We start from the raw sequence: 21,801 nt of genomic DNA, 5'->3' as shown, positions 1-21,801 counted from the left end.
GTTCTGGGGAAGGGTTTAGCGAACAGTCAATTGACTTGTTATTAATTTCTATTCACATTTTTTAGCCTTTCACTAATATTGCCTGTTGCCTTTCTTGCAGATGCAGTTCATGTAATTTGAAGAAAAGTGTCTCTCGGAAGATGAAGCACTTAGCAGCAAAGCTTTGTCCTCGTTGCAGTCTAACTCTTCAGAGAAACATTCACACACCCCCAAATACAGACATGTCAAGAACACAATGGTGCAACGGCTGTCAGAAACCATGGTAACCATGTCCAAATGACGTTTGGCGATAGCTCACACCCATTATTCTGTAACTTGTCCGAGACGTCGAGTGATGCTGCTGTCTAAACCCCCATAAAGAGGATTCCTTATCCATTTTACAGTGTAATCTGTAAAGATAGTTATGGGTGCTGAGAAACTTTGATGTTATGTATTTGGACATACTGTGGTTGGATGTAAAGGCTTGATGTTCAGCTGGGAGGGGGTGGAAGGAAAAAGGAGAGCAGTCCTTCCCTTTCTTGATCCGACCATCAGTCATCCATTCCCTACAGTTATTTAACTGTCACTAAGTAGTGATGCTAATGGCGTTTACACCTGTTTAGTTTTTGTCTTTTTTACCGTGTTTACAGTAGACATTCCTTGTGTGTTGTTTGTATTTATTTATGATTATTGGTTTTAAGATTGGGGGGGAAAAATAATGTAAAATCTACAGTACATTGAACACCTGTGGGAGTGCTTCAGCATTAAACAAGGATCTCAGACTATCATTGAGAGGTAGAGTTAAAAAAAATAGCTATTATATAAATTACACCTATTAAGCGGAATGATAGAGCACTAAATATTCTATGAGTTTTGTGTTAAGAAATTTTTTTACTAGATGAAAGATTTCACAATCTCCGTTGTACTTAAAGTGCAGGGGTTAGAGTACGAGTCAGTTAACAGTATATAGTCGATTCTGTGCCTAGGGTTTTTTGCAATGGATCAGTTTCCTGTCTAGTTGAAAAAACACTTCATCCACAAATCTGAAGCGTCGCACTGGGTGGTGGGCTCCATTTGCTTTAAGCTTGGCATGCCATTGACTCACTGACCGTATTCAAGGCTGCCTTTACTCTGAATGTGAAAGAGTTGTCTTCATGTTGCACACATCTTTCCACACTAGTTCCTCAGCGGGAGTTGGGGTGGGGGTGGGGGTTTGAGAGGACAGAGTGTGTCTGCTTGCTGGTTAGCCATTGCTACGCTAATGGGGGGAAAAGGGTCACAGATTTGATGTAAATTAATTGTATAAAAGATTCAGAGGACCAGGGTGGAGGGGAGGAGCGCTGTTGATCGGTGCTCTGTGTATATAAAAACTGACTGTTCTTTGAGTTCAAAAGTGAAAGATGTATGAAATATGAAAGCAATTCAATCAAATTTGACTCTACCTAAGTTTGATTCAGGATATTCTCTGCGTTTGTCTTCGCAGATATTTTCTTTATGTAATTAGAACGTGTAGCAGACAATGACTGAAGTCTTTTCTTTCTTTTACAAATAAAGAGCAGCTTCCACAAACGATTGTTTATGTATTTCTTGAATTCTAACTGTCAGCAGTGTGGCATAAATACAGATGTGATATATTACTAGATTATTACTAGATTAAAATAATTGCTGCCTGTGTAAGACACTTTTTTTCATTGTATGTATGTAGTACAGTGGTTTCCAAATTAAAAGTGTCCTAAAATAAATCTGAGAGGCAAAAATGAGCGTTTAGCCCCCTGTTGACCCCAAGTTTCTCCCCTTTGATGTTCATTTTGTAAATCTTTCCAGGAATATACATTGTCCCTGGTTTGCTGCAGCAATTAGATTAAATATTGAGATTTTAATCACCAAATAGATGAAATACTGTAGGTTTTAAAACTTCTAACACAGGGCCTGTCTTCAAGACAGACTCAAGATCGGGTAGTAACCCTGGACCCACCTTAAGAATCTCATTGTTTCAGTTGGTAGTATGCTTTAGTGGTGCACATTCACAGACAAAGTTTCAGTTAATCACACAACCACAAACCAGTTGCCAAAAAGTGAATGTGAGGTTTGTGAGGACCCCTGGAGGACTGGGGCCCCGGGCCAGATGCCTGCTTTGCTGAGGGGGATCACAAGATGATCAAATGAGAAAACAATGATTTTTTTTTTCTGTGTTCTCAAATAGACATTGCCTTATTTTAATTGGTCACAATCTAAAATGATGATTCAGTATAACCCAGAGTTCTCATGTCTTCCAACCACATTAACTGTTAAAATCAGCATAATCTATGGTTCTTCATGGTAGACAAAGACGTCTTAATACAAGAATTTAGAGGTATTCCTCATAGAGTTCATGATACAAACTGGTCCCCTAAGATATCCCAGAGCGGATTTTCCAGTTTCTGTCACATTCTGGTTTCTGTCTGAGCTGATCAACAACAAACCAGGAGGAAATCAGGTGTTTAAAAAAAACAACTCTGACGTGTTATTTGTATTGTGTATTGTGAGCATGTAATAGCTGCTCGAGATGCTCCAGGTTCTCCGGGCCTGCCTGTGGGGATGTTCACACCCTTTAGTCAAACACACTGATGATGTCAACCTGTGGAAACTGAGGACACCTGCTGGACGCTGCCTGCCACTACAGCACAGACGACGTACCTCAGTTTGATTTTAAAAAAAATACAAACCTTTAATTTAATTAAGTTCATAAGCGTCTACACCAGCCTGAAATCAAAACCTGGACACAGTGAAAGAGGCATTAAACTTTTCAGCTGGCTACTGCTGCACATGTCGGGTCCTCCCTCCTCATCCTCTCAGACTGAGTCCGCCCTCCTCTCCTCGGCTGCGGTCCGAGGAGTCCAGCGCATCCGGCGGCGGCGGCAGCAGCAGCAGCAGACCTGTGCTGGAGGTAAACACTTTTACTCTTTTACTTTTTCACCTTGGTGTCTTTTTTTTTAAAGCGACACGTCCGAAAGGGAGGACAGCCTGCAGGCGTCCTGTAGGTCAAGCGACATGTTAAATACTTGTAAATGATACCTGAAGACAAGTTGTCCCCAGCGCCTGAGAGTAAAGAGAAGGACGGAAGTGGCACACTGAGTCTTTAAAGGTAAACTTATGTCACTTTCATTAACGTTTGCTGACATTATAACGTATTCAGAAAAACAATAGTGTGGGTTTAGTTTGCTTTATAGAAAAACAACATGTAGACCAATACACATTTTCAGCAGTGTCCTGCTGCTTGTTCATTTTTTATCTCTGAATCTAAAGTTAAACACATGACTAAAGGTATCATTTACTGCCAATTACTGTATAGCAAAGTCAACGTGTTGTTGCTTTCAAAAAATAAATGTTCAGACAGTCAGTGAGTTTGTCTATAGAGCTATTTTCTTACCTGCTGTGTCAACAACCAGCTCCCTAAATAAACATGTGAGAGGAGCTCACAAGATAGATTTCAATACTTTATGGTGCAGAACTAGTGGTGGAAGAAGTACTCGGATCCTTTACTGAAGTACCCATGCAGCAATCAATCAATCACAAGTAAAAATCCTGCATTCAAAATTCTGCTGAAGTAAAATACAGAAGTATTATCAGAAAAATACGCTTAGTAAGTAAGTATATACTGCAAATAAGTAAGAAAGTGTCACAAGTAAAAGTATTTGTTCTGCAGTAAAGTTATTGTGATTGATATTTACAGTAAATGTGTAAGCAGCATTTTACTGTTGTTGCTGGTTAAAGTGGAGATAGTCTAACATACTTTATACAGTCAGGTTGTTTCGTCGAGTGGTTTCCATTCTCGGGGTCATGCAACTCCCAAGGATCCCCCTGATCAATTCTGTTAATAATGTAGTAAAAAAGTACAATATTTTCTTCTGAAATGTAGTCAAGTAGAAGTATAAAGTAGGATAAATTGGATACGGTCAAGTAAAGTACAGTTACCTCAAAATTTTACTTTAGTACAGTTCCTGAGTAAATCTACTTGCTTTGTACGGCTGTGCAGAAGCTGCAGAATTGTTGAAACAGATGTTTCTGATTTAAATGGCCGCTGTCTTTAATCAGATGCCTGTTACTGTTACTATTTACTGAGCAACAGGCCACTTCACTTCTCCTTGGCATAAACAAGGTTGTAAAGTAACACTGAACAAAAACATGGCTTTTTGGGATGTGACTATGTGAATTTGTTGCTATGTGATATGTCTGGCGGCGACAGACCCAGCTGTTTGCTGCCACCGAGTGTCTCCACACCTGCCCGCTGAGAGAAGCAGGAGGAGGAGGAACCATGATCGACCTGAGCCACCTGACGGAGGAGGAGCAGGGGGTGATAATGACGGTGCTGAGGAGGGACGCCGAACTGAAGAAGGCTGAGGAGGAGAGAATCAGGTAGAAATATATGCGTCTCCTCTGTCAGGCAGTCAAAAGAAACCCTTGAACAATTGTTTTTCAAGGAAGTAAATGTTTCAGATGTTGACAGCATCCCACTCGGGTTATTTTACATGAGCAGAAATGTCATGTTATTCAGCTAATGTCATTTTAATGATTTAATAAGTCCTGTTTTGTGAGAAGAGGCCTTTGTGGGACAGTAAACACTTGTCTGGCCATAATGGGATAACACAATAACAGCTTGTCTGGATACAGACGCTGCCTCTATTCTCGCTGAGAAGCCTTAATGTGAGGATGGGCAATTAGATTACAGCCAGTCCACCCATGGGAGAGGATCATGCTGCTCTGACAGACAGGAATAGAAACCCTTAAAGGCCGCGATGATGAGAGGCACCTCACCTGTGAACAGCCTGATGACCACACAGTTTAATTTGGCAACGTGAATCCTGAAGCCGCCTCCTCTCAGCTTGATATCAAAGAAAAATGTTAAATGTTGCAGCTTAAACTTAAAATCAGTTGTTTCTAAGCCATCCGTTGAACCTTTGGGAGGGGTCAAACATTCCTCACAGTGTATATTCAAGGCTTGTTAAGACAAACAAGAGGCCTCGTATCTTTTCTGACCTTTCCCATCTGCTGAAACAAAAGGAGGAACTTCTTCTTTCCCAATCAAAATGCATTCATGCGTTGAAACTAACAAAAGAGAACACCCAAACGTACCCTCTTTGAAGATGTGTTTCATTTCATTTTCAAGAGTCAAGAATGTCATGAAACAATGTGCTTTTCATGGAGTTTAATGGAGTTGGTTGGCCAACTTTTTTTATCAGCGAGAGGCTGAATGCTCGCTGTGTCTCGCCCAGTCTAGTGTAAAAGGATTAAGCCAACAGCCTGTAATAATGTGCTACCCTTTTTTCACATGACCGCCGTGGTTCTCCATCAAGAGGAAAGATGAGTTGGTTGTTTTAAGTTGCAGGAATTTCTTTTTTTTTTTTTCTTCTTTGATTCAATTTTAACTTGATGGAAATGTTTTCTGAATTCCCTCCTTTAAGACAGATCATGTGCGACTGTTATATAAAGCTGATAATGAAGTCTGGCGTCAATCGGTGACGCAGACGAAATATAATATAATAAGAAATTATATTAAAGGGCTATATTTTAATTCTTGGACTCCACCAGTGTAGCTTTGCATGATTTACAGTTCAAGTCCTTATTTATCTTATCCCGGCCCTTTATGCATCCCCTCAGTTCACCGTCTGGCTGAAACAAGTCGTTTTAGACTGAACAACCTCCAAAAAGAGTAGTCCTGAGCAGAGCGGTCGAATAACTTAGACAGACTGAGCGGGTGGATGAGTGTCCCTGTACTTGATGGCCGTGCTGTGCCTGGAGCAGATGACCTGCTGGGGGCGTGGCTGAGTATGGTGACTATATAGTTGTGACATCACAACCTTATGGAAGTGCTGACGGTTTGTTTAAAGTCACAGTTTCTGAATATGGGCTGTGTGCATTTCTCCGTGGACTGAGCGTTTTGATACTTTCACAGTATTTATCACCTAGACCTGCTTTATAATCAAAAGAGACATGGAGATCTCACTTTCTACAATGTGGGACCTTTAAGCAGCAGAACAGAATAAAGTTCAAAATAGAATAAAATGTGACAACCGAGAAGAGAATCGCAGAATCATAGGAAACCTGATGGACCTCATCTCCTCAGGTACATTGTATCAGCATTTCTAAGCTTTGAAATCCCTGATGAACTGCATCTTGTACATATTAAATTAGAGCATTTAGTATCACCAGCTGAGCAGAAATGTCTTCGTGCATATGGCGGGAACAACTTCAAAAACACCCTGTTGTGGTTTGTCTCCTCTTCGTCTGCCCTTGGTTTTGTATTTCACCTCATATTTAGAGATTAGTGCTGCTCAATATGAATTCAAACGGTGTCAGATTCTCCATTCAGTGCAGCTTAAAGTAAGCTTGTATTTGTTCATTCACAAGAGAGTGTCTTTTTATGTCTCTGTAGTCACTGGGCTGGAGAGGTTCAATGTCGTGTGTGTTCTTAATAACTTCTAATGAATGACAATGGATGACAATACAGAAAGACCTCTTGACTGAAGCATGTGTACACGTCTCCTTTGTGTTTCCCCTCCAGCAAACTGGAGAAAATACTGAACAGTGGCTCACAGTCTGACACCAAGCGGAAGTACCTGACCGGAGAATGGTTTTACGAAGCCAAGTCTCGCAGACACATGGACAAGATCCACGGCTCGGAAATCATCCTGGCCTCCATGAAACCGAGGAAAGCTGGTTTAGGTGTGTTAGTTCTACACTTTTGATAAAGGGCTTGTTATTTGTGACCTCTCCTGCTCTGTGATTCTGTCACAGACTTTATTTTTTCACCTGTTATCCAGCAGCAGATTATGTAGTCAGAGGTATTTTCATGGTCCCTCAGACGTCTACTGTCTGGCCAGAGGGATGAAATGTTTTCATCGGGCGAAACCAAAGTTTAAACCCAACCTTTTCACAGACTTCGCTGGCCACTGCAGATGTCTGCACAGTGGCCTTGGTGTATCTTACAGAGGAGAAGAAGATCAGAGTAAAGCGGCACAGTTTGTGAAAATATTGGTTTTAAACTGTGGTTTCGCCCCAGGCAACATTTTATCCTTCGGGGCAGAACGTTGATAACTGTGGGATCACAAAAATACCTGCTGCGTACAGGTGAAAATATAACCATATGATTTTCCCTCCAAAGTTTGCAGAGGGATCACCATGTGACTGAATCACAGAGTTATAGCCGGAGTGCTAAGGTAAAAAAATGGGGCTAGGAAAGAATTCAACCTAAACATCTGCCCAAAATCAAAATAATACAGCATTTTAAAGCTGGCTGATATGATTGTACAGTGTTGTTGTTCATAAAACCCTGTAAACTCAGCTCCTTTCCCCTTTCTGCTGCAGAGGGGTCGCTAAGAATTGAAAGATCCAAGACGCCCAGCAGCCGAGGTTCAGACATTGTAGCTCCACCAAAACCTGCCAGATTTTTGGAAGCACAACAGCCACAGGAGATCAAGTACACAATCCTCTCTTATTCATAAATTTACCCACGTTTTGTTATTTTCATGTTCTTATTCAGCCTGCCGCCGCGTTGACTCGGTTCAATGTGCTCTGAGAAACAGTCATAACTTTCATTGGCCTTACACATATCTCACTGCTCTTAAGTCATTCTTGTGTGGGTGTTTCCACTCTTAAATCTCATAATGAAGGTTGACCTATCACAATCAACCACCTACTCTATAAATCCCCTCCAGGCTGCCTCTCTGTGTGCCAATACAGATTACATTCATTAATTTGATCCATTTGAAAAGTTCCCTCTCTCTCTCTCTCTCTCTCTCTCTCTCTCTCTCTCTCTCTCTCTCTCTCTCTCTCTCTCTCTCTCTCTCTCTCTCTCTCTCTCATTGTATATTTGTGTATGTGCAGTGTGTGTGGTGTAATGTGACTCAGCCTGTGTAAACATAGGTGGTGCTAACTGGGAGCATGTCTGTTTTATAGCCCAGCAGCAGCTAACTGCTCACAACATTGCAGGATGTGGTCTGACAGAAGGTAAACAGGCCGACAGTCTAACTCAATAGCACTCTGAGCTTAATTACCCTTAATGAGAAGTTGTTGCTCTCAGGTGGAATACCAGTAGTTTCTTACCTATTGGCAAACAACACAAAAACGTACATTTGAGTAACTTTGTGCCACAGCTGAGACATATTGAACACCCTTCTATTACGTGGTGGGTCAATATTTGACTTGGCCAAGCTTCTGTACTTGTGCAAGGGGCTACACAACATACAATACACTCAAGAATGACACATGCACATACATTTGAAATGCAATCAATAAATGAATTAAAGAGTTGCTCTCCTGTAATATGAATCCTCTCATTCAGCCACAACCTACCAGATATTATCTTATGGAGCGTTCTCTCGTACTTTTGTGGAGTTCCTTTGATATTTTGGTTGTTTCGGTTGAGTAGACATCTTTCTCTTTGATATCAGCGTTATATATGAGTCAGTGAGCCTCAGTCATGCACACTACAGTATACTTAAAAAACACAGACTTTGTGGCTGAGATGTTTTTGCAACAGGCACATCATGTTAAAATGCACTTCACCTGTGTAACCTCGTCTGATGCTTTATCTTATATTTCTTTTAGATTCTCTAATTTCTAATTTCTCTTTTAAATGTAACTAAACATTTCACTTGTTTTTCTCCACAGTGATGCTGAAAAAGAAAATCTAAATTCAGCGGCCTGCTCTCCAAGAACGGTACGCATATGTGTTACAAAACAGCCCTTTTCAGTACTTTTTGTTCAGTTCTTTTCTTTGGGGAATCTTGTTACTGTAAAATTACAGATATTGTAATATAAAACATTAATTATAGTAATTTTCCTTCAAGCCAAGGCACAACCCTTTCAACCGTGCTTCCCTTATTGTTGTTGAGCCACCTGAAAACAATAATGACATGTCAACCAGTCGCGACCAGGAGTCATCTGAGACAGGTTTGAATTGAAATTTAAAACAGACAAACAGATTTGTGAAATAGAGATTGACCACATGATGATTGTACTAAAATAAATTTGCAAAGATGATAATCTGTCATCTAGACTGAGCCTTTCTTCTGTGTTTCCCTCAGAGCCCATATCTCCACTGAAGAGCCACCCAGCAGGAGAAGCCAGTCAGACTTCAGGGGGCTCGGTCACATCCGAGGGCTCCTCTCTAGGTTTTAGGCCGGTGCCAAAGAAGAGGACATTTCTTTCAAGACGTACTTCCAGTCAGTCAGAAAGCAATAGCCCAGGGTTAGATGCTCAGGTGGGGTCGGCGGGGGTTGTTCCTGCCCCAAGACAGAGCCTCCAGGGAGGGTCCAATGGGAGCTCTAACCAGTCCTACCCGACGGGCCAAGATGAAATGCCTCAGAAAAGTGTAGTATCTAATAAAGTATCTCAGTCTGCTCTGCCATCCAAATCTCTATATGAAAACTCCCAGGAGCCACTCTGTGATGTATCTCAGGTTTTGTCTCGTCTGCAGAGAGAAAGAAGCCCACCTTCTATAACAAGAGACAGGTCGGTGGATGATTCCTACAGTGACCCGAACATCAACAACTAAACTCTCTTATACTTCCACTGCAACTCACATCCTGTTCAATTTCAGACCAGCCACGTACACCAGGAGTGATGCGTCCACTGACAGAGAAATCCCGCAGAACAGTGATGTCAGAAATGGTCAGACCCAAAGAGAACGTGCAGAGGTGAACGCTGTCATCCTGCCCCCCGGCAGCATTCAGGATTCAGACAGAGAAAACAGCGTGGGAACAGCAACGAGGCCGGAAGAGCTGAGTTTCACCCAAAGCACTGTGGGTGAGTTCAGTAACAAGAAATAACTTGTAGTTAAAAGTATCTCCTCTACAACATTTTGGCATAAAGCTAGAGAAAGCACTCGCTGATTCACATGTTGTTCCACTAAAATCTTAATAATCTGTATATTAATTATATTGTACATGTGCTGGTTTTGATGTCAGTGCAGCAGTTTGTCTCTGAGCTGTACTGCGTTTTTAACCGAGTGAGCAACACAACTCTTTGGATGGCAATGTTGGCTGGTCAGTCCAACACTTTGGTCCAGACTGAAATATCCCAACAGCTACTAGACGGACTGGTACAAAATTTGGTACGTTTGGTAATCCAAACTAATCTCTTTTCATAACTTTCTTTTCAGATGCAGATCCTCCAGTTTCTTATGATCTCAACTTCATTGATAAGTCCAATCAGAAAACGCAGAAGAAAACAAATCAGAAAGATGTGTTTAAATTATCCACTCAGACCACCAGTCCTACTGGTGATGAGGACTCCATTGCGAAGGTGCTGGACTGGTTTAGCCGCAGCACAGACAGCAGTGACTGGCTAAATACAGAAGACAGTCCAGAGGCCACAAAGAGCTCAGACAAACACGTAGAAATCAGCAAATTAAGAGATGAAGATTCATTAAGAAAAGATGCTGGGGATATTATAAGGGATGGAAGGAAGGAAACTCTAGAAATGAAGAGAACTCACTTACAAAGACAGACCAATGAGGCTAAAGAGTTAAGGGCAACTGACAGAATAGGCAACAAGGAACTAACAGAAACACAAAAGTTGAACAAGGAGAGAGTGCAGTCACAGCAAGTTAAAGATAATAACAATGAAAGCCAACCACCCCAAATCTCTCATCTGAAGTCATTCTGGGAGAAAAGCAACACAGGCCCTAAAATACTTATCAGCAAATCAATCACACCCAGCGACAAAGGACAAAAACCTGCTCACCTCTCGGCAGAGAAAGACGAGGAGAACAAACGCCACAGAGTGTCTGATATGGCCTCTGTGCCTGGAATACACAATGGGAAGGGGAGATATGATAACTTCGCCTCAAATCATGGGTATGAAATAGAACAACAGCTGGTAATCAGTCCACAGAAAGATGCTGGAGACAATGTTCGCTTAAATAATAACCAGGGGGTAGACAGTCTGGTGATGAATACTTATGACCCAACATACAACTCAGATTATTTAAAGTTAGCAGCCAGTCCCCAAGTAGCTGACAGAGGAGGTTCAGACACTGAGATTTTATGTGTAACCAGACTTAGTCCACAGCAAAGGACACCCATCAAGTCCAGACTGAGTCTGGAGTCTGAAAGCGTCTCCTTAAACAAACCAAATCCACAACCTGACAGTATTTCCCAATCTACAGAAACCCAACTGCAAGGCGAGCTGTCCAAGCAGCTGGATACAGATCTCCAAACAAGGGACATACCAGACTCTGAGAAGCTCTATTTGTCCAGAAACAGCCTGTATAGGGACTACAAGCAAGGTGGGAACGATATACAAATTACCCCCAAAACACATGTGCGTAGAAGTTCAAGTGAAGATGTAAGGAGGAGGGACAATGAGGATAAAAGCGTGCTATCAAGCATGTCTCCTAAACAAAAGGAGGGTATGTCTAATAAAGACAGAAGTAACAGTCCTCACTCAAACAGACAAGGTTTGCCACATCTAGAAAGTACTGCAGAGAGGATAAAGCAGCTCAAATCTTTCTGGGAGCAGGAGAGGAACAATCCCATGTTTTACAATGGAAAACCTAAAGCTCTTGGGGATGGTAAAGTCACTCGTGGAGCAAATCCGGTAAAACTGAATACAAGATTTACAAAGTCGGAGTACGACCTGAGGTCAATTGGAAATGATTCAGGCAGCGATGAGGAAGACTCTGAGAGAAATCATCAACATTTTACTGTTCTTCCTTTGAATCAGAGGATAGAAAAGTTGTCTCCTAGCCTGGGCACGAGCCGAACACAATTTAACACTCTGCGTGACTTCTGGGACGAGGCCACGACAGATATGAAGGGATCATTTTCCTTTGACAAACCCAAAAGCCCCAAAAGGAAAGAGCCATTAAGTTCCCAGCTTCCATCTCAGGAGTTAAAATGTGGTGACCCTGAGATTTACCGCGCATATACTGCTTTTGAGAAAACAAGACCAGCTGTCATGAAATCATCTCCTTCTCCTCAGAATCGATCAAAGTCACCTCATGATAGACAGACCGGGTCAAGAGCAACAAATGACAGCAAAAACAACCTGTCTAATTATACGACAGCTGAGTCAGGCCAGCAGAGAGAGTCCAAAAGGAGCTCAAAAGACTCAAATAGAGAGGAGAAATCCATGAAACCACAAACCAGTTCACGAAAAGAGACTCGTTCTCCTAAGAGCAGAAAAGACAGCTTCAGCAATTCGAGCAGTCGTGGAAATTCTATGCGTCGTGCCACCAGCATGTTCGCTCTGAGTGCTCATGATGAAAAAGATCAAAGCCAGCTGAAAATTGATGTGAGTCCTGTCCACTCCCAGAGCCGAAAGCAGAGGCAGAGCCCCGAAAAAGTGCAGAGAAGATCATCCGAAGAGGCAGAGACCATGACACCACGTGCACGGGCTTATGTTCCCAGAGACTACCGGCATTACCTGGGCATGACAGATAACACCAGCGTCCACACCTCCCTTGCCCCGGCTGTGAAGGACGAGGGGTCAGAGGGCAAGTCTGGGTATGGATTTGACCTGGGTGGGCCGGTGAGGGCCAGCACTCCAATGAGCTCAGAGGAGCGTTACAGCAGGAAGGGCAGCAAGACAAGTCTGCACCCTCTGTGGGCAAACTACAGCAGTTCAGACACAGGTCCAGAGTCGTCTGTGAGCAGCACGTCAGAAACCTGGTCCAACTCGAGGAACAGTTCAAACCGTGAGCACCAACTCCAGTTTTTAACAGTATAATAAAAGATCCTTTTAATGAAATTCAAAGCGAAAAATGATCTCTCAGGATACAATTTGCTTGTCAACATGCTATTCCTGCTACCATAACCAGCTAATATTTGAATGTGAGCTATTGCTAACTGCAATTTTCATCTAAACAAATCATAGTCATGTCTCTATGTCTGAAAGTACCTGTCCTCTTCTCCTCAAAACAAGTGAGGTAAAGGTTTTGAACATGGAAGTTCCCACTCTTAAAATAAATATGATAAAAATTTAAAATAGAATAAAAACAACGTTTTGCATAGCAGGAAGTAATTTTTTAAAGAATTAATGAACTGATAGATCTCCTATATCGTCAACATTTAACAGAAATGTGTTTTTTTCAGTTTCATATATACATAGTTCTTACAATGTATTGAAAATCAAGCAGTTTTTGAAGCAGTGGAACTCCTGCTGTTTGCAGACTCATTATTATCACTCTGGGTTGTCTCCAGCAGTATCCTTGATATCATGTCCGTGTCGGGTTATCTGTGTTGGCAGAAGCAAATCTCCGTAAATACTGTGTGCTCCTGCGGTCAGCTGCCGATGTTTGATTAGTGGGCTGGGCGATACATGGCTGTAACTTTACTGACACCACAGAGATAGAAACAATGTTTCACCAACTTACAACTTAAGCAGTTTTCTCATTTGCACATTTGATGCACTGTTGTTTGGTAATTGGAATTTTATGTTAATAAATGTAGACAGGTCAGGGAAAAATCATGCTATTTTGCTAATAGATTTATAAAAGAGCAATCAAATGTTAATGGCAACACAAATTAGAGACATATGCACACTATGTATTACAAAACGTACCATTCTTTGTCTGTATTATCTTTCAGTCCCTACTTCCATACTGTTTGTACAATCATGAATCATTTTCATTTGGGTGTATTGATTATAAGGAGGGCTGCAGTGATTAGTCGATGAATCCATTGGTCAATCAAAAGAAAATGAATCTCCAAAAATGCCAAACATTTGCTGGTTCCAGCTTCTCAGATAAGAGAACTTGCTGTTTTTCTTGGTCTTGCAATAAAGTAAATTTAATATCTTCAAAACAAGACATTTAATGATGTCTCCTTGTGCTCTGGGATATTGTGATGGACATTTTTCACAGGTTTCTGATGTTTTATAGACCAAAAGATTAACTTAATCTTCATATGAATCAATCATGAAAATAATTGTTAGTTGCAAGTATAGACACAAGTTCTGTGAGCAATAGACTTGATTTAGTAAAATAATCTCTGCATTCAGATCACATTAAAGCTCAAAATACAAACTTAAAACACAGACTCAATCCTCTGTTAAACAGCTTTTTCTCTCCAATACGTACTGTAGGTGAGAATGATGACGAGGGCCAAAACCCTGTAAGGAAAGCATTGAGGCGAGCAGAAGCACGGCCTAAAAATCTGGCTAAAAGTCTGGAGGACATCACAGTGTCCTCACCACGTGAGCATGTCCTCAACTTCCAAGTCAAACTGTCCACATACACAGATCACTTTGGGTGACGTTGATTTCTTTCAATTGTTTCTCATAGGACAAGAAAGAAGGCAAGACCCAACTGCTGACATTAGACGCATCACTGATGGTAAGAATTGCCTGATCCTTTTCAGTATGGATATTTATTTAGTGTCAAATTAGTCAAGATTTTGTGTTTTCTGCTTCCTTATCAACCTCTCTTTAGTGTCATCCATCCCATTACCCTCCTCATCCTTATTTTCGGATCCAGAGCACCTGAAGAAGATGAGCAAATCCGTTCCTTCGTTCTCACAGAAGGAGGTAAAACCACCCCTTCATGCTTTAGTCCATTAGGTCAAACCCTGCTCTGTATCCCTGTGCACGGAGCTTTCTGTGCCTCCTGTTTGTGTTTCAGGACGTCCACAGAGACACTGACTCCAACTGCGAGGACAGTTACCACAGAGGAAGACTAGTAACGGGCAACTCTTTGGCTAACCTCACCACCTCCTCTGGCATGGCATCTGTGTCGTCTGTATGTTCACACACAGCAGCAGGCATCGCTTACGCATGAGCATGCTTCACATTCAAACACTGCTGTTTTAAACTGCACCGCTTGTTGGCCTTTAAGCTTAAACTGTGATTGTTGACGGTAACCCATAATATGTTTTTTTATTAGGAGTAGTAGTATCACTGTCATGCCCTTCTCAGTCTCTAAGAGTTTAAAGTGGTGCTAATTAGCTCTGTCCTTGACATCTTCTTCTCGGAGACAGATTAGATTTTAAATTGTCCAATAAAAAAAATGTATGTAATGATTACAGTTATGATTGATAATGTAAAATGTTTGCCTACTTGTTTGTGTGTGCTCCTAGCTCAGTGGAAGTGTGATGACCATGTACAGCGGGGACTTTGGGAACGTGGAGGTTCAGGGAAACATCCAGTTCTCCATCAACTACATTCAGAGACTCAGAGAGTTTCACATCTTTGTGGCTGTGTGTCGAGACTTGGCTGCAGTCGACCCAAAGAGGGGCCGCTCAGATCCGTGAGTACTGTACCTTTTACAATCAACATTTATACACTGTATGTAGTGTTTATTCTCTGTTAAATAAGATGAATGACTGTTTATGTGTTTGAAATGAAGAACCACTGAAAGATAATTAACATGCACTCTAGTATGCCGGTTTTGAGTCTCATCCTGGTTTTGATCATAGTCAGGATGTTTGAACGGAAACATTTTTATAGCAGTTTTTTTTGCTTTTTAAAGGTATGTCAAAAGCTATCTGGTTCCTGACAAAGCTAATCTGGGAAAGAGGAAAACATCAGTAAAAAAGAAGACCCTAAATCCAACTTTCAACGAGATCCTCAGAGTAAGAATCCACAGATATAATGCCAGTAGTACTAAACATACACAGACACTTTCCCACACTGTAGCGCTTACTTGGCTTGCATGACAATCAACAAACAAAGACAATTTGCTCTTCCCTGTCCTCACAGTATCGAGTTCGCATGGAGTACCTCAGAACCCAGACGCTCATTCTCTCCGTTTGGCATAACGACACCTTTGGCAGGAACAGTTTCTTGGGCGAGGTAGACGTAGACCTCTCCAAGTGGGACTTTGACCACACCCAGATGAACTACTTAGCCCTGAAAGCAAGGGTAAGAAGTTCAACACACACAGGCTGCTTTATGAGTTGTTTTCTAATCAAATAGTAGCGGGATATCTAAGAATGTGGTCAGCCTGCTCGTTTCCCCAGTGTCTATTTGAGCTGGTTGTATCACATGCACTGAAGTTATTGTATAACCTGTGTACAAAAGAATTTCGGAGCTTCATGGTGGATTTTGGATCTACTGTTTATGTAATGCATACTCTGTAAAACGTTTCAGACTACGCTCACTCTAGCGCCATCAAATGGTCGAGGAGAGATGAGAGTAGCCATACGTTTCCTGCCACAGATCATCCACAGTGAAGGTCTGGACACGTTTTTTTGTATTATTTAAACAGAAAAGTTTTCTCCAATCCCACCTGTTCTATAGACTATAGCTTCCATAAATATTTTGTATATTTTGTAATTTCTTCTCCAAAGGATTTGCTAAGGAGGGTCCAAACACCGGAGAGATTCACATTTGGGTGAAAGAATGCAAGAACCTGCCTCTAATCAGGGCCACCATTGACCCATATGTTAAGTGGTACGCACAAAACATCCATCTCAGTTACAGAAATAATTCAGCATTTTGGAAAATACACTTATTCACTTTCTTGCCAAGAGTTAGACGAGAAAATAGATATCACTGTCATGTCTGTGCGCTAAATATGAAGCTACAGCTAGCAGCAGGTTAGCTTAGCTTAGCATAGAGATTGGAAACGGGGGAAACAGCTAGCCTGGCTCTGCCCAAAGGTAAGAATATCACCTGCCAGCACCAAAGCTCACTAATTAATACGTTATATCTCATTAATTTAATATGTAGTGAGCTTTAGAGGTGCTGGTAGGAGGATTTTGTTGCCTTCGGACAGAGCCAGGCTAACGTTAGCTGTTTCCAGTCTTCATTCTGAGCGAAGCTAACCCTTTCCTGGCTGTAACGTCAGTATCATATTGTTCAGACAGTACACTGTGTCAATCAACATGTTTCCTTTTCCCACTCATCTGAAGCTTTGTGCTGCCAGACACGAGCAGGAAGAGTCGCCAGAAGACACGCATGCTGCGGAGGACGACAGACCCGGCGTTTAACCACACGATGGTGTACGATGGCATCACAGAGGCTGATCTGGCAGAAGCCTGCGTGGAGCTCACTGTCTGGGACCGAGACAGGCTAGCCAGCACCCTGCTGGGGGGCCTGAGGCTTGGAGCTGGAACAGGTACTGGTGGGAGAGGTCCATGTCATTTCAAAATATACAAACTGATACTGACTGACTGAAGTGAATATTTGCCTCTGAAATACAGGGGAATAGAAGTATAAAGTGGCAGAAAATGGTACAACTAGAAAGTAAAGTACAAGTACCGCAACATTTGAGTAAATTAGTTGCACGTAGTTACTTTACGCCACTGCAGGTTACCAGTGAATAAACACGTTTTTAATGGTTGTATTTGTCTGCATGTCTCCCTATAGGTAGAAGTTATGGAGCAGAGGTGTACTGGATGGACTCAACTCCCTATGAGGTGGCCCTATGGGAGCGCATGAAGGCCACCCCAAATGAATGGGTTGAGGACGTACTCCCGATAAGAATGCTGAGCTCTGCCAAAACTGCTTTCAAATAAGTAATAAGTATAAGTATAATAAGTTTACCAAACTGCCACACTGCAAAGACAGTATATTTTTGGAGGTAAAAAACAGTGCATTGATTTAAATTCAGTCGGGAAAAGTTTTCTATGGATTTCAAAAATCAAATCAGTGTCTTTAGAGTAGAGTGAAAATTGGAATGAACCATGTGGCTGTAATTTTACAGCAACCTAACAAAGCAATGTCCTAAAAAGGGTGGCATTGTGAGCACTTTGGGATCTCTGTTGAAACAGTTAGAAATAATGTTAGAATAACACCTCTGGAGAGCGAGTTGTGTATAAATCCAGAGACTGGCACAGCTGTGAGCTTTTGTTCGGGAAGGAAATAGAAATTTAAGACACCTGCTGGTATCCAGTATGCGTTGGCTTTTGCCTTTTTAAGGGTGTTCAAACAAGAATGTCACCAGACAAAAAGCAGCACTGCGGCACACAGGGAAATGTAATCAAGAAACCACCCATCGATCACACTACAATAAACCTGGGCTACATATAACAAAGAAGCAAAATACAAAAAACACAGGCAAGTCTGGCAGAGCATCTGTTGATAGGCAAGTATAGCTTCAATTCATATCCACACAAAGCATTTTCTTGATTACATTTCCCTATTTACCACAGTTGTACCAGAATCTGGATTTATATTCTTTAACACTATATACAGCATGTCTAAGGTCCACCATTTTATTTTCTAAAGTATTTTGTTAGTTGCCCCAATGTGCAACACATGTGCAACTCCATAAATATCCCATGAACCAAATTGTTAAGATATAACCTCAGTTAGGCTAATATTGACCAACATCAACAGAAAGAGATGTGATAGCAAACAGTAGTAACTTTACTTTGAAATAGAAAAAGAACATTATTTTACATGATCTTACATCAGAATTTCGATTTGAGTGAGTGGGTGATCTCTTTGAATGTCAGTACTTTTAATTTCTGGCATTTTTTACATTCTGGTTCTTTAGCATTTATTTATTTTTTATCCCAGTACCTTAAAGATTTGGCCTTTGGTCCGTACTCCATTAAATAACTTAACTTTGATGTGTCCTTTGTTAAGCAATACGAAGACACTGGGTAATGTATTTGTCATTGCACTGGACCTTTAAGAAAACTATTTTATGCCACCTCAAACTGCCCCAAACGGCATTTTAGTCACTTAAGCGGTTGTATCTTCTGAAAACCTCATCAACAAATTTTGACAGTATTGTTATGAATCTAATTGAATTTGACAGCATATCCAACATGTGATGAAATGTTGCACTTAATTATGTTAAGCACAAATGGGATTAAAGAAATTAAATGCAGAGCATCTTTCATATGTCTTTTTAATCGTTTTGCAAATTCTGATAGATGTCAGTGGTAGCCCGGAGGTTAACCCACATTCTGAATAACATGCTGGTTATTGACGGGAAAGTGGCAGCTCCAGGTCAAAATCTTTGAGAGGCGAAGGGACTCTCTCTCTCTCAACAAATAGTTGACATGACAGACAATTACAGCCGCCACAGGGATGCTGAAGCAGCTCGGGGATGATGCACTTGAGTGAGAAAGGAAGACAAGAAGCATCAAGACTTTTCATGGTATCACGCTACATGTTTCTACTATTAAATGTTTCATATTTAAATTGGCCCACAGGGTTCTGTTGTCTGTGTAAGTAGTCCAACTAAGACAACTTTGTAAAACTGGTCTGCACACCTCATTGTCTTAGCCCACTCATTCTGGAGCACGGCAGGTAGAGCTGGGTAGGAGGTTCAATCCCCTGCTCTCCCAGCCCTCAACCTGTCCACATGTGGAAGTGTCCTTGGGCAAGACACTGAAACCTAAGTTGCTCCCAATGGAGGCCAGCATCTTGCATGGCAGCTCTGTCACCATCTGTGTGTTAATGTGTGTGTGTGTGTGAATGAGACCAATCTGTAAATTACTTTGGGAACCATTAAGGTTGAAAAATTACATTTAAGTGAAGTCCATTTACCTGAGCAGCTCGGTTCATTCGGTCACTGGTAATAGCTGTTCAATAAGTAGCTCTGTTTTCAATAATAGAGTGGGTGGAATATTTGGGATGCACTATTCAGTTAGACGCAATTTAATTTGGTGCATGTTGTGAAATGTATTCGGCCATTTACATTTTTATTTTTTGTATAACATATCTTTATTGATTTTGAACATGGTGCGTCACTTTCCAGAATGGAAAGGTTGGTAAATGTCAAATTTAAGAATTTATGTTATCAGGTCTTAATTCCAAAAATGTAAGAAACGGATCCCATATTTTAGGAAAGATAAGACTTTTTGTTTGATTGTGTAGGTATGCCTTTCTTACTCTACAAAGTCTTGTATGTATTTAAAAATAACCATTTTAAATTGGAAATGGAAAAAGATGAGGGACTCAGCTGTAAATCTTTCCATTTATACTGGCCACCAAATAACAAAAAGGTGTAAGAGGAAACTTTTCAGACAAAAGAGTAACATGAGCTGGGCCTCAACATCAAAACAAGCGGAACTTAGATGTCAAAGGGTCGCTGTCATGAGATGAATGTAGGAAAAAGTACACACCCATTGATACTTTGTATGTGTGAACAACTGTAGACTTATACATTTATACAAGTATACCGCTTTACAACATACTGTATTTGGGTTTATATAACACACTTTTCATACAATTTACAAGAAAAAACCTGAATATTCTCTAAGATTATAAAGCCGTACATTTACCTTAAAAACAAACTGTGAAAAATAGTGGGTGTTTTCTGTCAAGGACCCATGAATGGTCTTAAGACCATGAATGTCTGTTCAAAATGTTGTGCCAAACCATCTGGTAGATGTTTAGATATACTCCTGAATAAGTGATCATTTTAAACTGCAGTTGGCACAAGATAAAAACCCAAAGGATCATCATTAGGATTCATGGTTTCCACAAATTTCCTCAAAGAAACACAATATTTTGGAGATAATGTCAGATCATTCCAGCAGTAGCCTACTTTTTACTTTTTAGCCATGTTATTTCCAGATTGAAATATCTCAATGACTATTGGACCGATTGCCATCAAAATTTGCACACACAATTGTGATGGCCAGGGGGATCAAGCCTACTGACTTTGGGGATCCCCAGATGTTTACTGTAGTGTCACCATCAGGCTGACATTTTTGGTTTTGTGTGGAATTTCTCAACAACCATTGGATGGATTGCCATCAAATGTGATACCAATATTCAAGGTCCCTAGAGGCAAAATTTTAATGACTGTTGACCCTCTGACTTCTCATCAAGTTTTCAATTACCCAGTGAAATATCACAACATCTATCTGATGGATTTGGGCAAAACAGAAATTCATGGCTCCCAGACCCTGTCCCCTGGGCAAACCCCCCCCCCCCCCAAAGCTATGGGTCCTATTGAGCTCAGACACTTGAATAGTGACAAACAAACTGAAACTGTTTGTTTACAAATGCAACTTTATTTACAGCTTAATTAACTCAAAACAGCAGACAGACACAGAGTATTAGTTGTGAACATAGTGGGTTAAGGTCTTAAAACTTATATAGATTTTGACTTGACAAGGTTTCTCTATGAGAGGACGTCAAGATTGGGTAAAAAGATTGTGCTTTAGTGGTGGATATTACAAAACAAATTTGTAATCAATGAAATATACCAAAAAAGTAAATGACACACAGATACCTGGAGCTTTTGAGACTGTCTTGTCTATACAGTGCAGTATATTAAAGTTATTAGTCACCTACCTTAATAATATATTTTAATGTAATTCAAAGTAATTCATCAAAACCAGCAGAAAAGTATAGCAAATACAGTTGTTTTGTATCCAACTTGACTTTTATCAGCCAGTTTTTCATCATTTACACCAATCTTTTAGTTTTCTGTGGCTCACCCCATAAAATAAAAGACAGTCAAAGTTTAAAGTTTAATGGTGTTTTATCAAAGAATAAAGCATGAATACTTTCTTCATCATTCTTATTAAAAATATTTTGATAGTACACCATTTATAACTGACTACAAAAGATGACACCATTCATTTAATACTTAATTATTAAAAGTAACTAACTTAATTATAATACACTACAAACAACACAATAAACAATTATTGTACATATCCTGTGCCCTCATCTCCACATTGATAAACTATGTGATTCACAATGATTACAAAGTTGCAAGCCTAGATTACTGTAGACCACCTTGTTATAATGCTGTTTTTGAAATGGAAAAGCTAAATAGTAGTTGGACAGTATAATATTTCTGACTATTGTTTCTCATGGCCTGTTTTAATATATCTGCGGCATATCGACCATGCTTTGTAGATGATGAACTATTAACCTGGCAGATTGGGAGATAGTTGAAGGGACTCCACTCTAAGTCGGGGGATG

At 40.7% G+C, this 21,801-nt stretch overlaps 1 protein-coding gene across 1 annotated transcript; it reads left to right on the top strand.

Moving 5' to 3' along the window:
• The first annotated feature begins 14,430 nt into the window (after positions 1 to 14,430).
• Positions 14,431 to 17,751, top strand: LOC139285144 (synaptotagmin-like protein 2). The gene is made up of 9 exons (XM_070905628.1): positions 14,431 to 14,487; positions 14,582 to 14,698; positions 15,036 to 15,205; positions 15,428 to 15,530; positions 15,658 to 15,819; positions 16,048 to 16,132; positions 16,248 to 16,350; positions 16,812 to 17,017; positions 17,269 to 17,751. The coding sequence occupies exons 1-9, from the start codon at positions 14,452 to 14,454 to the stop codon at positions 17,415 to 17,417; spliced, it is 1,131 nt and encodes a 376-aa protein (XP_070761729.1). The 5' UTR covers positions 14,431 to 14,451; the 3' UTR covers positions 17,418 to 17,751.
• The last annotated feature ends 4,050 nt before the right edge of the window (positions 17,752 to 21,801 follow it).

Source organism: Enoplosus armatus, chromosome 5 (genome assembly GCF_043641665.1).
Source record: "Enoplosus armatus isolate fEnoArm2 chromosome 5, fEnoArm2.hap1, whole genome shotgun sequence".
NCBI lineage: Eukaryota > Metazoa > Chordata > Actinopteri > Centrarchiformes > Enoplosidae > Enoplosus > Enoplosus armatus.
This window is presented reverse-complemented; position numbering and strand designations above follow the sequence as displayed.